Source organism: Eublepharis macularius, chromosome 5, assembly GCF_028583425.1.
Source record: "Eublepharis macularius isolate TG4126 chromosome 5, MPM_Emac_v1.0, whole genome shotgun sequence".
Classification (NCBI taxonomy): Eukaryota; Metazoa; Chordata; class Lepidosauria; order Squamata; family Eublepharidae; genus Eublepharis; species Eublepharis macularius.
Window position 1 is genome coordinate 19,253,517 of NC_072794.1, and position 17,062 is coordinate 19,270,578.

At 43.1% G+C, this 17,062-nt stretch overlaps 1 protein-coding gene across 1 annotated transcript; it reads left to right on the forward strand.

Annotated features, from left to right (window-relative positions):
• Nucleotides 1-1,950: 1,950 nt before the first annotated feature.
• Nucleotides 1,951-15,222, forward strand: LOC129330278 (vomeronasal type-2 receptor 26-like). The gene is made up of 5 exons (XM_054980316.1): nt 1,951-2,222; nt 3,176-3,467; nt 5,942-6,771; nt 10,530-10,711; nt 14,312-15,222. Exons 1-5 carry the CDS (start codon nt 1,951-1,953, stop codon nt 15,220-15,222), a joined length of 2,487 nt encoding a protein of 828 aa, XP_054836291.1.
• The last annotated feature ends 1,840 nt before the right edge of the window (nt 15,223-17,062 follow it).

A 17,062-nucleotide genomic window follows, 5' to 3' on the forward strand; every position in this document is an offset into this window, starting at 1 on the left:
TCCTGTTGGATAGTTTCCGCCACTTCTCACTAGTCATCCAGCTTTCAGCTGACGCCAATGCTGATTTAGACGCAGGGATGCTAGTTCTGTGCCAAAATAATCAATATAGAAAACTATTTAATGCTTGTTTCTGTTGACTCCGAACAAGTCACTCTCTTACATGCTGTTCTCCATCGGCACTCTGAAATTTCCGTATGCTTTGTGAAAAATTTTGATTGCTGGTGTCTTTGGGGAATGCTTTAGGCAATAAGATGTGACCATCAGTAACATACTTTTCTATTTCTTTTTGAGAAGAAAACTCAGAGCCAAGCTACAAGTGACGCCTGACACAGGGTGGACACTTGTCAGCTTCCCTCAAGTTTTGATGGGAAATGTAGGCATCCTGGTCTTGTAGCTGTAATGGAGAGCCAAGCTGAAAAACCAGGACGCCTACATTTCCCATCAAAACTTGAGGGAAGCTGACAAGTGTCCACCCTGTGTAAGGCATCACTTGTAGCTTGGCTCTCAGTTGTGATGCAACCAGTGTCAAGGGCTACAGTATTCTTCTCATTTTCCAAACTCACGTCCACCTGAGCCTGTATTTCTGTTTCTTTCCGTTCATTTTTGTCATTTCTGCATACGCTCCTTTATCAAAATCCTGTACATTATTACCCAAATGAACTTCTTCTTGTTTGGAGGTGAGGCTTTCAAGAGGTTTTTCTTGTTCTAATTCTATAAGTGGGTTGAATGAGAATTTTTTCGAAGGTGCCCTTAATCCCGCTGAAAAGTGGTTTTGTTGTCCCCTTTTTCATGTTCCTTTCATCCTTTCTTTTCTTTTTGTTTCTGGGCTCCTGATTTGTGAGAATACATTTTCGATGGATGATTTATAATTTCTTCTTTTATTTCCAAAAAGGGAAAATTTAATTCCTGATCAGCTCTTATCATCACCATGTTGCCTCAAAAAATGCTGAGCCCAAACTTACAAATTTTTAAAATGAAAATGTAGCCTAGGATCGCTAATTAAGGGGAAAGGTTAGAATGTTCAACATTGCTCTTTTAATATGGATTTAGAATGTACCAATACACCAACCCTTCCTCTACAACAATGGCTACCAGCCTAAACATTCTATCTCCCTGGCTAGAGAGTGGAGAGAGAGGCATGTGATCTTTTAACGGGTTCATGCAGCCCCCAGTGGAAGATCTTGAGAATGCAATGAAGCAACAATGTAACTATGTTGGCCAGTGACATACGATATAAATGCTAGTCTTCATGGCAAATATTTTATGGAAATCCAAGAAACTCCTCTGGGCCCAAGGACCCTGGTGCGATGCACCTGCTGACAGTCCCCCACATAGGACCTGTCCTGCTTTGAGGTCTCCCTGCTTATGCCTTGCTTCTGAAACAAACCCAATTCCATTTTGGATTTCAGCCTGCAGTTGTATGTCTTTTATGGTTTTTAAACAGAAATTTTAATGTAGACTTAAACTCTGTTGTCATCCACTCTGAGCCTGATCACGGGGACAGCAGACTATAAGTTATAAGAATAAGAATAAGAATATAGGATACTATAATATAAAAACCGCACTGAATTCTCCCAATAAGTAAGAAGCTGCAATAGAAGTTTTCAAGTAATTCTTTGTTTTTTTAAAAAAAAAATGAGATTATTTGGCCCACAGAGTGACCCAGGTGTCGTCCCATAAACATGTTTTTACCATCTCCTGCCATGGTGCACTATGGGGATGAGATTTATTTCTCTTCCCTAGAATTATGACAATGATACTAATTCCTGTAGAAGCTCCGTGGATTTTTAGAGGCCACCTGCTCAGCTGTCAACAAAGCAAGCCCACACCTGCACCAAGGATGTTACAAATACAGCCTGCATCCTTCGGAGTGAGGTTCCATTGGGGACCGGGCAGTTTGAAGTCTGATTGCTTATCTATAAGATCTGGGCTGCCCTTTGAATTCAAGACATGGTCCTTCTGCCCACTCTGGTTACTGATCTCGGACAGAGACGCATCTTGCTGCTCATGATTTGGCCGCTGGTGGTGTGTTGGATGCTCTCTCAGGCTGTTCACATGCTGTTGGAAACCAAGTGCCTCTTGACTAGGCCTTTTCAACTCCAGAATGACTATTATAGATCAGGAGATCACATTATTGGTGGGCATTTACCGCTCTCCATTGCTATAGCTATGCCACAGCCCTTTACAGAGTCTCCCATCAGCTGGGATTTTTCTGTTTCTCAGTAAGTGCCACTTTCTTGATTCGGGGAACTGCCCTGGGGTAGAGTCTTGACCATGCTTGTCTGTGTGCAAATGAATATCCTAAAAATGGGAATTGCTAATCCTAAGAACCTGGATCACTGTAAATAATTCTTGCAGTAGACACTAAAAAAATGCAAGACAGATGGAGTGAATTTTGCACATCTCAGGCCAGCATTTTGATACAGGCAGATAGTTATGCTTTCCCAAGATCTTTAGCTGTTTGAAAGTCTGTCAGTATTTCAGGATTTTCCTGCATCGTTATGTAGCCAAAATGAAAGAAGCATATTTCCATGTGATTTCTATGGAGGAGACATGAGCGCATGCTTAACTCTCATAGAGACTTCAAGGGCATAACTGTGGTAAGGCTGGATGGTGTTTAGTCTTCCTTCATGGAAGTCAGTTTAGTGTAATGGTTAAGAGCAATGGGACTCTAATCTGGAGAGCTGGGTTTGATTCCCCAGTCCTCCGCTTGAAGCCAGCTGGGTGACCTTGGGTCAGTCACAGCTCTCTCAGAGCTCTTTCAGCCCCACCCGCCTCACAGGGTGATTGTTGTGAGGATACTAATAACACACTTTGTAAACTGATCTAAGTTATCCTGAAGAGCGGCATATAAATCGAATATTGTTGTTTTTATTATATGCTTTTGAAGAAAATCTAGTAGTATCTCAAGAACAGGCACTTAACAACCTTATCTCTATGATGTTTACAAAAAAAATTAATGTGCATGCCCATGGTAACACAACACAGATTTTCTGTCTGTATGTTTCAGAAAAATCTGAAGTGCATAGTTAACCAATTAAAGGGAGCTAGAATCTAGTCTCTAGAAAGTTCTGCCTTTGTCCAAAGGAGATTGAACCTGAGGGACTTCATTAGACAGCCCGCTATTCTACCAATCTGTTGGAATCCTGCTCTAACCATTTACCTCTGATTGCAGACCTGTGCCCAAGAACTATCAAATTGTCCAGGCTTTTGTGTTCGCCGTCAGTGAAGTCAACAAAGATCCAGGTCTCCTACCCAACGTCACCCTGGGTTTCCGTATCTATGAAGACAGCTTTATTGCAAAAAAGACCAACATGGATAGTCTGTCTCTGCTTTCCACACGGGGAGAAATGGTTCCCAACTATAAATGCCATAAACAGGATAATCTACTGTCTATCATTGGGAGCCTATACTCCAAAATCTCAAGGCAGATCGCATCCATCTTGAGCCTTTTAAAAGTCCCACAGGTAGGATATGCATACAAGATGGGGAGGGAGGGGAACTACAGAAAAGAATATATCTGCATCAGAGCCCCCAAACTGTAGTTCATTTCATAGACGTTTCCATATGGATTGTTTGCCCTGGCTTTGATGCTGCCGGGAGGCAGAATTTCCCCCCTGCTTCACCATAGCATTGTGATGCATTCCTGTACCTCCTGGGCTTATCCAGGCTTTCCCCTAATCTTTCCCAAAACCTGCTTTGCTGCAAGATTTTGGAAAAGATCCCAGCAAAGTTGAAATGGTCGCATGTAGACGGGGAAGTATGGATTTCCCTGATCCCAGCCATGCAACAGCCATTTTCCCTGCCACTGTCCCTGCATTGGCCATTTTCCACACCTGCAACTGGAGGCAGGGCATGTTTTCTTTTTTAAATTAACAATTCATTGTTGTTATAATGTTATAACAATCTGTGTATTAAGTTCTTTGAAATCCCAGCTTTAATTTTTAAAAAGTAAATCTCTAGCCCCTTTCATTGTGGACATATAAGGGGGAAGGCACAAGTCTACACATATAACTACAAGTCAGCTTGTGTTAAATGTATAATCTAGTTTCTACCTAAGGCTCTTGCTCCGCAGCAAGACCCCATGATTTGATAAACTTCTTCAAAATGTCTTCCTACAAATAGTCTTTGGTAGTTCTCTGCCTCTGCAGCACTGCAATGCACAACTTGTTTGATTCTTGGAAGATGGTGAACAGGAACTCTTCCAGAAGTAATTTGTCCCACCCACTCTGATCCTAGCAGTACACTTAACTTCCTTCGGTTATGGAGATGAAATCACACTGTTGCAGATCTATCTATGTAGCACTGCTCATACGGCTATTGCCTTAAGCAGAAATTAAAATGGGAAGAACCTTACTTGATATCATGTCTCTGATGTTTAATTATTGCCCCTATATATTCTGCCACAGAAAAAGTAATGGGATCATTTGTATCCCATAGTAACCATGTCACCTGGGCTCCCGTATTAGGTAGTTCACTATGAAGCCACAGACAAACCCTTCCACCCCGGACATCCACTCCCTCAAAGCTGCCTTTACGGTGGCGGCGATGTTCTTCCTGGTGTGGACCTCGTCTATCCCCCGGGCCTGGAGAAGAATAGTCCTGTAGCCCGGTGTCAAGCTGGGCACCTTTTTACGGGTGCCAGATCTTGCCCTGGGGCAGCGGAGGTCCTCTGGTTGCCACCAGTGGGCAGTGATGGCAAGGTACACATGATGGCAGCCACTCCACAGGTTGGCCGTGAAATGCACGGTTCTGCCTTGGGCAGCCGACAGCTCTCTGAGCACCATGTCTCACACTGACTTGTAGAGGGCAGGCATGACTCGACGCCCAATGGTGCACTGTGACGGCATGGAGAACCATGGGGCAAAGTGCTGGAGCAGCAGTTGGAAGCCCACACCCTCCACGACCAATAGGGGGGAGCCTTGCAGGGCAATAGTCTGCGCCACGACACGAATGCTCGCATCCTGAGCCCTAGACCTCACCCTTTTCAGCAGCACCACCCCCGGCCCCAATGGAACAACTACCCCCAGGGCGGCCTGCCTGACCCTTCTGCTCCCACCAGCAGCAGCCTCGGGGCAAGGCTTCTTGCTCAGGATGCATTCCAGTGACCCTCCCACCGATCCCGGATCAGATGAGCTGGTGGCCCTCTGTTCCAGGGTAGGGGGGATGAAGGGTTACTGGCTGTGCCACGGAGCTGGCAATGGAAGACGGAGTGATGGGTGGACAGCAGGCAGGGACAGCACCAGTAGTTTGGGATGGGGACAGGCTAGATGTTTCCTCGAACCCCAACCATTCCTCCAAGGATCCCTTGGCCTCCTCCTCCTCAAACATTTTCAAGAATTCCTCTTCTGCCGGTGGCAAGAGCTCTTCAGCCTCCTCCACAGTAGCGGGATGATTAAGCTAGCCCTCAACTCATTAAATATATGTTCAGTGCTTTCAGTTTTATCATATGGGCATCTACATGTTCTGTTAGCATATGGTACTTCCCTGTATCTACCCTCCAAAACTGCCAAGGGAAGGGCATTCATTCTTGCCAGTGTAAAACCTCTTCTGAGCTTTGGTACCATCAGATAATAAAAATACTTCAGCAGTAGCCAGGACATGAAATCGCTCTGTTGCAGATGACGAATTGGGCTAAGACAAGCGTTATGACTGTCACACAAGGGCCGTTTCCAGATGGCTTACCTGCACCCGGGACGTTGCGCCACATTGCGGGGAAAACGCGAAATATCACGATTTCTCGCGCAAGTTTTGTGTGACGTCACATGACATCACGCAAAACTCACACAAGAAAACGCGATATTTCGCATTTTCCCCACAACTTGGTGCAACGTCCCAGGTGCAGGTAAGCTGTCTGGAAACGGCCAAGGATATCCTCTACAATAACTCTGTTTTTTATCTGAATCATTTCTAAAAAATTCACTCGGCTCTTATCCTTTAGCTAGGTTACAGGTCATTCGATCCTGTTCTGAACGACCCGATCAATTTCCCCCTGTTCTACCAAATCGATCCCAAGGAAGTCTCACTGTACATAGGGATAATAAAACTACTTCTGCATTTCCAGTGGAACTGGATTGGGATCATCGCTCTGGAGGATGAGAGTGGAGATCATTTCATTCAGACACTGACAGCCATGCTCTCCCAGAATGACATCTGCGTAGCCTTTACAGAAAGGACAGTCGTAACCTTCTCAATATTCAATGAGCTCACTATACGACAGTTAAAACTAGTTTTGACTATTTTTAGAAGTACAGCCAATGCAGTTATTGCATCTGGAGATTTCCGTGCCATGCACAACTTAGCAGAAGCTCTGTATTCCTACGAAGATCAAACAAACCTTCGCTTCGGGAAAGTCTGGATCCTAACAAACCAGTGGGAATTTTCTGCAATGGGATATCGCAGTCAGTGGTGGCAACTCAAATCCTTCCATGGCACTTTGTCTTTCACAGCCCAAACAAGAGATGTGCCAGGATTTAGCCATTTTCTCTGGACTTTGGATCCACACAATCCCAAGGGAGATGTTTTTCTCCATGACTGGTGGGAGGTTGCGTTTGACTGCGAGTTTTTGGAGATGGGTCTGGCAGCGAGTTCAGACCACAAAAGAAAGTGTACAGGGGAAGAGAAGTTGGCAAAACTGCCATCCTTTGTGTTTGATGCATTTATGACGGGCCACAGCTATACCATCTACCAGACCATCCATGGCATTGCTCATGCGTTACATGCCATCTACCTTTCAAGATCAAAACATGCAAAAATGAGGAACAGCAAGAGGTTTGGGCTTCCGAATGTAATGCCCTGGCAGGTAATATCTCCCTTCAGATGAATCAACTCTTAAAAAGAACAGCAAAAGCGGATTGATAAAGCTGGTTATGTTTTCATTTTTCGTTTGTTTGTCTTGCTTACCTTAGACAACATTAGGATGCACACACCCATATATATTCACTGCTTTCTCCATATTTTTTTCATTACTCAGCCATTTTCTATACTGGTTCCCAGTACTCGAAAAACAACTTTTTAATGGATATAAATCCATTAAATCCATAGTATGGTGTAGCCCAAGCCCGGATCTTGGGGGGGGGGAGGTGGGTTGCCTGCCCCCAGTGCCATCAAAGAGGGGGCGGTAAAGAGGCAGATCCGAGTTTGCCTCCCCAGCAAATAGCCGCTCGTGCCCAGTTCTCCCACTTGGTTTTTTTTCTGCCTCAGCTCTCAAGAGCAAAGCACGGCAAATGGTGGGACAGCCAGCAGAAGGCATGTGTATGTGGAGGGGAAGGGGGAGCGCTCCACTGCCATCCCCCCAGGCCCCGGCAGCCAGCAGGTGCCTCTATTTGCACCATCAAAGAGAGGGCGGCCCCGTGCACTGGCAAGGAGGGGGATCCGCGTTTGCCTCTGTCAAGCTGGGACTGAATAGGGACTATGAATGGTTATCACATTATCACAGGTAACAGATTTCCTTTACAGAGGCGGGGTCTGGGGGAGCCCAGTGGCACCTGGCGTGGGCTTCCGGGGACCACAGTTCTCTTTGTCAGATGCATCTGACAGGGAGAACTGTGGTTATCGAAGGCTTATACTACATTGGAATTGGATGGTCTGGTTGTTTTGCTGCCACAAACCAACACGGCAAACTCCTTTGAAGCCTCACACAAGCCAATTAATCTCCATACCAAGAGGAGATGTTTACATTTACTAGCAAAGGAATGTTTTGGTTCCATCCCACTCTCTCCCCCCCAACTGCATCTTCTCTCTCCTCCCCTTCTCCCCCCTCCTCTTCTATATTTGACCAGTTTCTGTACCATGCATCTGACGAAGAGAACTTGATTCTCGAAAGCTTATGCTACAATAAAATTGGTTAGTCTTAAAGGTGCTACTGGACTCTTTTTGATCTCAGCACATAGACGCTCATGCCTGGCTCACTCGCTTCCCCTCGCCCCCCCCCCCCAATCTCTGCATCTGCATGCTGCTGCCTGGGATAAGAAGAGCTTGAAGTGCTGCCACACCAAAAGGTGGGATGGCGCAGAGTGCACATGCACATGGAGGTGGGGGGGGGGTTCCTCCATCGCCCCAGCAGCAGGCAGGGGCCGTTCTATTTGCTGTATTTGCTCTGAGATCAGCACGGAGGGAGATGATCAAACCAAGGCAGGAAGGTAGAGGCGTGGGATGCTAGTATACTTTATACTTTTAAATTTCATTATTCCACATAGCACACTTCTATATGCTAAGTTGTTAAATCAATAAAATAAGACATGGTTTGACAGGAAAGTATGTTAACTATTGCATACATATCAATTCCCCCCCCCAATTTCCCAGTTTATTTTTCTGTAGGAAAAAAAAGGAGGAGGGACCTTTTTCCTATGGCGTCAAAATGTGTGGACATTTTACACCTCTAGCAAGAACAATCCTTAGCATCCAGCCGTATGGGTATGGTTGCCAGCTTCCAGGCTGGAGATCTCCCAGAATTAGATCTGATCTCCAGCCAAAAGAGATTCCACATAACACACTTCTATATGCTAATATATTTTAAGTTGTAAAATAAATAAAATAAGTGGTTTGACAGGAAAGTAAGTTAAGTATTGCATACGTATCAATTTCCCCCCAAATTTCCCAGTTGCAAGCGATGAGGCTTGTACATTTTCAACAGAAGAACGATTCAAGCATGAGTTTAACATGGTTTTTGACAGAATACTAACAGAATTGCATACAAGACTTGAAAACACCAAAAGACTAAACACAGATTTTTCTTTTCTTGGTAGTAAGAAATTGATGAAAATGAGTAGCTCAGACTTAACGGTGGCTGCAGAACATTTGGCAAAAAAATATTCAGAGGACTTAAATATTAACGAATTTAAATGTGAACTTGAAACACTCTGAGATCAAACTCATAATTTTTCTAAAAATACAGAACAAATGAGCTGCCTAGATCTATTATCTGTGATTTACACAAACGATTTACAGGATGCATTTCCTAATTTGTGTATAGCGTTAAGAACATATGCCACTCTACCAACAACATCAGCATCCTGTGAGAGAAGTTTTAGCAAAATGAAGCTTATAAAAACCTATCTCAGGTCAGCAATGTATCAGGAGTGTTTATCAAGCCTGGCTATATTGTCCATTGAAAATGATGTGGCAAATACCATAAATTATGATGATGCTATGAGAAGTTTTGCAGAAAAAAAAGCTAGAAAAGTTCACTTTTAGTTGAAGTGGTTACCTGCATTTTCTCCTAAGGACATGATGCCCTATCAAGAGAGTTTACTTTTCATATATCTCTACTTTGCATCTGCTGTGGATTCTTTGGGGTGTCAGAAACTTGCCTTGGCTAACCAATAAATGTTATTTTTCTAGAATAAAGAATTTGAATGTATTTTCTTTATTTGGGTAGTGGGCTTCCACTGTTGGAGTTTAAATTTCCCCCATCATTGTGAATTCCCTACCACATTTATCTTACTGGAATATTGATAGCTTGAGCTTGCAATAGCTCTTGTTTTAGGATAGCCCACCCTTCACTTGCTCCTCTCCCTTCCAGTATTTTTTGCCATTAAATGGCTCTCATCAGGCCTCTGAGTTCCTTAAACTCTGTCTTCCTAATATCTAACATGCATGTCTGCCTATGAACTCCCTTAGCTCCCTACAACAAAAGGAATTCTAGGAGGAATGCTTAGCGAATGATGGATAAGATAATGTAAAGTTGTTATTATTAACAATTCATAGAAGTCAACACAATTTATTCTGTTTAAGAGTTGTTTATTATCTATATTAAAAACATTGATCATATATGTATATATAAAGAAAAAATATAAGGGGGCGCCATTTTTCACTCCCCCCCCCAAATATGTAGATCCTGCCCTGGTGTAGCCCGATCTCATCAGATCTCAGGAGCTAAGCAGGGTTGGTACTTGGATGGGGGACCACCAAGGAAGACTCTGAAGGAAACTCTTGCTTCTCACTTCCCTTGAAAGCCCCTTCTTGGGATCGCCATAAGTCAGTTGCAACTTGACAGCACATACATACATGAATAAATCTGGTTGCTCCACTACCAATATAAGAGAAACAAATCACCTGATCTGCATTGCCAGAATTGCTAGCTACCTGCTTTTGATCCATCCCAGAGATAGGATATTATATCTGGTATTATATCTGATATTATATCCATTCAAGCCCAGTAACTCAACATTCTAAAAATCTTTTGTACTCAGCTCCACGCCTCTTTGAGAAACATGGTCTTTAACAGCAGCACTGGAGACGAAGTGTCATTTTTGCAAAACAGAATGACATCTGCTGGGTTTGATATTCTAAACTGGGCCGTGTTCTCAAATAAATCTTTGGCTCGAAAGAAAGTTGGAAGGATGGATCCAGGGAGTCCCCCAGGTTCTGATTTCAAGATTAACCCTGATTCCATCGTATGGGTAAACCAGGTGAGTTAAATTCCAGAGACGTGGGTAATTTTGAGAATTTTGCAGTCCCCTTGATGATGACTCTTGATCACGGAGAGGGCAAAATTAGTCCTGTTCTACATAGATATTAAACTGAAGGGGAAGGGGGGACCCTCCAGTATTTCCTCTAGGTGCTGAACCTCTTGTCTTTCAGACACTACCTTCCTCTAGGTGTGTAGACAGCTGCCTTCCAGGGTACAGCAAAAAAGTTCCGGAGGGGAAGCTGAATTGCTGCTATGAGTGTGTTGGTTGTCCAGAAGGGACAATTTCTAACCAAACAGGCAAGTTATGCCAGAATGATTCCCAAACCCATATTAAAGTGGAGTGAAGCATGGTGTATTTGTGTGTGTATGTGTGACAGAGAGACAGAGAAGTTCTGAGTTTTAGCTAAGAATTCTTTTCTATATATTGTATTCTGTCTGGGAGGGTAAAGGGAGAACTCAGACTCTGGCTACCTGTAGCCTAGAAGAGGGCTTGACAAGCCCCTGGCTCCAGGCCACCATGGCACCTAGAAATTTCATTGTGACTCTTACTATTTTCACTTTAAAGATACTGCTTATTTGGCCAACAAGCCTTGAGTAATACCACACTAAATACTACAACCAACAAACAATTTTAAAATGACCTAACATTTACTTAAATTCCTTTAAATTAAAATCCTTTCAATAAAAATGCTTTAAATAAAAATCCTTTCAATTTAATTACATAGGCAAAAAAAAAATTGGGAATAGCCAGAGTAACTCCTAAGTCCATGTCTTCCAAAAGCTTTTTAGCCTTGTCTGATATTGACAGCCCTTCGTAAAAAATAGGAATAATCCACATATCCTTAATAATACAAGAAATATTGCATTCCAGTAAACAATGCTCCAAAATTTCTATCTGTCGAGTAGTACAGTTGTAAGCACTTACTATTTTCAGGCAATGGTATTATTGTGCTGTTTCTTGACAATCTTCAGTAGAAGCACAAAGTACATTTATTATTTCACATCAGAAAAACTGTTGTATGAGATAAGCAGGCATGTGTGTGACGTTCTTGTGATTGCTTGTTTATATGTTAATGTTACACCACGTGTTAGAGGTAGATGGATTCACCTATTAGCCAGTGGCTTTCTATATTGTCTCCAATATTCAATTCAACAGAGCTTTCTAAAGGTAATAATGAAAATATAAGAAGTTGGGAGAAGTTTGGTTAGGGTTAGAAGTTAGCTATTTGGGGAGATGCCAGCCAGGGTTACCCATGATTTATTTCTATACCACAACATTTTTTTAAATAGCCTTAATAAAATTTTATGAAAAACTGTGAAGAGCTTAAGATGAACTAGATATGTGAAGACTGGGGCTGGGGGTGGAATAAATTAACATCTCCAATCTCACCTCTCTACTTTTTCCCAAGGACATTTTTTTTTTAGTTTTTCTAATAGAAAACTTGAGAAATTTTGTGGAACACCAGTAAAAAAAACCCTACCATGACATTATATTTTCCTTGGTGATGTTCATGACAAGGTTTTGCCCACTCAAAATGTATAGCATGGCAAATTCTGAGATGGAAAAATTGGGAAACTTTGAGGCGCACTGGAAAAACTGCAATGAATTTTTGTTCTTGAATGAGTGGAATGCTTTGTAAGGCTCTCATTACATGACTGGTGCCACACATGTGACAAGGGACTCCCCTTAAAAATGGCTTGGGGGGCAAATACCACCACAGGGCATGGCCTGGCGGGATGAGAAGTTTCAGCTTTCCCATTCTCCACCCCACACCATTTTTGGCATGGATGCTGGCAATGGGATAAACACCCACAGCCATTTTTTGCTTGCAAAAACAGTGCAGAATTACGGGCTGAAGCCCCTCCTCCTGGTAAGCCATGCTGTGAAGAGGAATTGGGCTCCAAGCAATTTTTAAAGGGAGTTCCTAGTCACATGTGTAACACAAGTCAGATCAGAGCCCCAGACAAGGGTCGGATCTATCAATGCATTCCAATAGTGGTGGCACTTTCCCTCTGGTACAAGGCGCCACTCCTTGATAACTAGTGGAATGGGTTTGTGGGATCCAAAAAGTTAAAAGAGCTGAAAGCCACTCCATGTATCTGACAAAGGGAGCTTTGACTCTTGAAAGTTCACACCCTGGAAATCTAGTTGGTCTTTATGGTGCTACTCAACCTGAATCTCACTCTTCTGTTTGAGAAATAGATCAAGATGGACAGCCGTGTTTGTCTTTAGCAGTAGAAAAGAGTCAGAGTAGGACCTATAAGACTAACAGCATTTGTGGTAGGGTATGAGCTTTCATGACTAGACATGGGCACGAACAGAAAAAAAACGAACATGGTGTTCGTTGTTCATTGCCATCCATGAACAACGAACAATGAACACTGACGAACATGATCCTGTCACGAACATGTTCGTTGTTTGTTGTTTGTGAGGGCCAGCAGGTTCTCCTCCAGACATTAAGATCCCTACCACACCACTCCCAGAAACCCAACCTGAGCAGGCAGCAGGAAATGGACCAATAATAAATAATAGCTTGGCCGCAGAACCTGGTTGCAGCCCTGGAACGTGAAGGGGTAGATCCCTACCGCACCACTCCCAGAAACCTTACCTGAGCAGGCAGCAGGAAAGGTACCAGTAATAAATAATAGCTTGGCCCAGAGCCTGGCAGCAACCCTGGAACTTGAAGAGGTAGATCCCTATCCCACCACACACAAAGAAAATTCAAGCTCCAATACACTCTCCCTGTCTCTCTCTCAAAATGCCAACAGCAACTGCAAAACCAGAGCTGGGAGCCCCCCTCCCCCCTGCTCTTTGCTTCCTTGTAACAATTTGGAGCTCCACACTTGAAAGGAAGACCTGCCTATCAAGCTAAATTGGGCTTAGATTGGGGTTTCCAGAGCAACAGCAGAAGTTCAGACAGTGTTCAGGCAGTCCCTGCCTCCGGTTGCCAGGGGAATTGATTGCAGGTGCCAGATTGTCTGGCTTGACAAACAGCAATGAACAGCAATGAACGAGGCTTGCAATGACCACCTGTTCGTTTAGAATGGGGCTTCATGAACAGCTTGTTCGCAAACAGCTGATTGGGCTGTTCATGGCTTTTTTTAGTTCATATTGCTGTTTGTGCCCATCTCTATTCATGACTCACAGCTCACTTCTTGGCTGTATCTGAAGAAGTGAGCAGCAGCTCACAAAAGCTCATACCCTATCACAAATGTTGTTAGTCTTAAAAGCGCTACTGGATTCTTGCTCTTTTCTACTGCTATTTGAGAGAGGCATTAATTTCCATAGTGTATGCTTTATGCACATCTTTCTGTCATCCCATTGTCTGCCCAAATCAAATGTATTTTGCAGACTTGTGAAATAACACATAAATTTGCCAAACCACAATACAGACGGGTATTCTTACTTATTTCACGTGAGCAGCTTCTTGAAAAGAATCACCTGTATCTAGTCTACCTGATAGTCTTTTGGGGATCCTAATAGTAGACAAAGAAACAAAACAGGACAGAATGGAAACATCACCAATCGTTCCTTTCCACCCACTCACATTTTCTGTTACTGCTCACCTCCCAAAACAGAGATCTCTTGATGGTTTTGTTATATGTACTTTCTTAGTCCAGCCCTCACCAATGCCTGATTCATACATGACAAACAAAAGCACAAGATTAAAAAAGTGAACGTCTTCTTTGGACTCTTAAAAGTTGTGTATCTTGATTATAAATCAATTGCCAAGAAAGTGGGGGGAAGCAGTTCCTTCAAAGTAGCAATCAGAGATGATGGTGGATGTACTTTGCTTTTTTTCATTCCATTACCTTGGAGGTGAGCCTAAACTGCCAGCACATAAACAACATTCGTGTCATGTACGATATTATTTCAGTAGTGGTTACTCATTCCAGATGCTGTTCACTGTGCCCTGTGCCCAGAAGATCAATATCCAAACAATAACCAAGACCGGTGCATCTCTAAAAGCATAAATGTGCTTTCATATGAAGAGATTTTGGGGGTTGTTTTAGCTTCTCTGGCTCTTGTGCTGCTCCTAATCACTTCTCTAGTCCTGGTAACTATCATTAAACATCGAAACACACCGATTGTCAAAGCCAACAACCGAGAGCTCTCCTACGTCCTCCTCATTTCCCTCCTGCTGTGCTTCATCTGCTCCTTGCTGTTCATTGGGCGGCCCAGGAAGATCACCTGCCTTCTGCGACAGACTGCTTCTGGCATTATCTTCTCTATTGCCATTTCTTCCATCTTGGCAAAAACTGTTACGGTGGTTCTAGCCTTTATGGCTACCAAACCAGGAAACATGGCGAGAAAATTGTTGGGGCGACAATGGGTGAATTCCATTGTCCTAACGTGTCCCTTTATCCAAGCTGCTATCTGTGCCATCTGGTTGATCATTTCTCCCCCATTCCCAAACTCAGACTTCAATTCCCTAGCTACAGAGATCATACTGGAGTGTAACGAAGGCTCAGTCATCATGTTTTACATTGTCCTGGGTTACATGGGTTTTCTGGCCATTATCAGCTTCGTCGTAGCTTTCCTAGCTAGGAAACTGCCTGATAGCTTCAATGAAGCTAAATTTATCACCTTCAGCATCCTGGTGTTCTGCAGTGTGTGGGTCTCCTTTGTGCCAACATACCTGAGCACCAAAGGGAAGTCCATGGTGGCCGTGGAGGTCTTCTCCATCCTGGCCTCTGGTGCTGGTCTCCTGGGTGGCATCTTTCTCCCCAAGTGCTATGTGATTCTTCTAAGGCCTGATCTCAATACCAAAGACCATCTCATGAGAGCAAAGAATCAGTTACTCTAATTCTGTAGAGCGTGTTGGGAAGTGGTTGGTTTAGAACATAAGGGGAAGTCCAGTTCTGGGCTCAAATTCCCTGCCATGAAACTTGATGGAGAACTTAGGACCTCTCACCAAAAACTAACTCATATTGTTGCTGTGAGGATAAAATGGAAGAGGGGCAAACCATATATGCCACCATGAATTCCTTAGAGGAAGGCTGGGCTAAAAAATCTAATAAATAACTAGTAGATTTCCTGCTGGTATAACCAGTCAGTGGGAATTTCCACTCAAATAAATCTATACCAATGAGTAGAAATAGCCTAGCTTGACCAGTAAAAATGGCGGATTACATTCATTTCTTCTTGATTATTTTTGCTTTAATTTTACCAAGAAGCCAAGCAGAGCTATTTTGTTGCCTGTTGTTATGTGTGCATTGAAGGTTGTTAATCTTTAATTTCTGATGTGTTGTGGGGGTGGGGGGGTGAGACTTGTAAATAGATATTAGTGAAATTCTAATGTCTGACACCAACATGGCATCTCATATTCTACATTTACTGATAAGCCCGTTTTCCATTGAATTACATGAATTAATGAATAATAAAATGTGAGGCAAATGGTGTGACTGGGGGAGGGAGTATTATCTAGGCCCTTTTAGAATTTGTTCTCCTTCCTGTCAACAACTTCCTTTCTTTTATGAGGTATAATTTTGGGGTTGATGGGGTGGGAGATCTGGGAATAGACCTAGAGAATCGAAATGAATTGGGAGGGGGAAATTTTCAACGTCTTTTCCTGACTGCAACTTGCCTTCGAAAAATTGAATTGAATGTAATAAATTTTACCTCAAAATATCCCCTCTCTCTTGCAAGGCTTGACATTTCAGACACTTTGTTTTTTTAAAAAAAGAAATATTACCACTTAGAATGTGGACAGACGAGGAGGAGGAGGGAAATAAATTTTGTAGAACGCAATGCCTACTATCTCTTTTTGAGAAGTAAATGTATCCCTTCTGCACTGGACCAGTTTTAGTAGGTTTTTTTTAATGCAGTTAACAAGTTTTACCTTGAAATATCACCTTACAAAACAGGAAAGCCTGGAAGTGTGAAGTAGCTAGAATATCAGATTAGGTCAACATTTGAATCCCTACTCAACCCATTGGACAAACCAGCCAACCTCTACGCAAAAGAATAAATGGACACAAATCTGACATTAGAAATGGCAACGTCCAGAAACCAGTGGGAGAACACTTCAATCTACCAGGACATTCCATCAAAGACTTAAAGGTCGCTGTAGTTCAACAGAAACCTTTCAAAAACAAAATCCAAAGGGAAGCTGCTGAATTGAAATTCATATGCAAATTTGACTCTGTCAAGCTGGGACTGAATAGGGACTATGAATGGTTATCTCATTATCACAGGTAACTGATTTCCTTTACAGAGGCGGGGTCTGGGGGAGTCCAGTGGCACCTGGCGTGGGCTTTCGAGGACCACGGTTCTCTTTGTCAGATGCATCTGGTGGGGAGGACTGTGGTTATCGAGGGCTTGTGCTGCAGTGCTGCTGAACTCTTTTTGATTTTGCTACTACAGACTAACACGGCAAACTCCTTTGAATCTTTACACAAGCAAACTGATCCCCACACCAAAAGGAGCTGTCTGCATCTCCATATCAAAGGAGTTGTTTACATCCCCCCTCTCCTCCTTCCCCCCCTCTCCTCCTCTATATTTGGCCAGTTTCCTTCTGCCCTCCATGCATCTGACAAAGAGAACGTGATTCTCGAAAGCTTATGCTACAATAAAATTGGTTAGTCTTAAAGGTGCTACTGGACTCTTTTTGATTCAGGAACTTATCAGTGTGACTTCTGACCTAC

What these genes read in the sequence shown, in the direction of transcription:
- LOC129330278 (XM_054980316.1), top strand. Translation starts at nt 1,951, where the DNA reads ATGGTCCTTCTGCCCACTCTGGTTACTGATCTCGGACAGAGACGCATC. An exon ending in TGGGATTTTTCTGTTTCTCA is followed by an intron (nt 2,223 to 3,175) that starts GTAAGTGCCACT and finishes CTCTGATTGCAG; the next exon opens with ACCTGTGCCCAAGAACTATC. An exon ending in GACAATTTCTAACCAAACAG is followed by an intron (nt 10,712 to 14,311) that starts GCAAGTTATGCC and finishes TACTCATTCCAG; the next exon opens with ATGCTGTTCACTGTGCCCTG.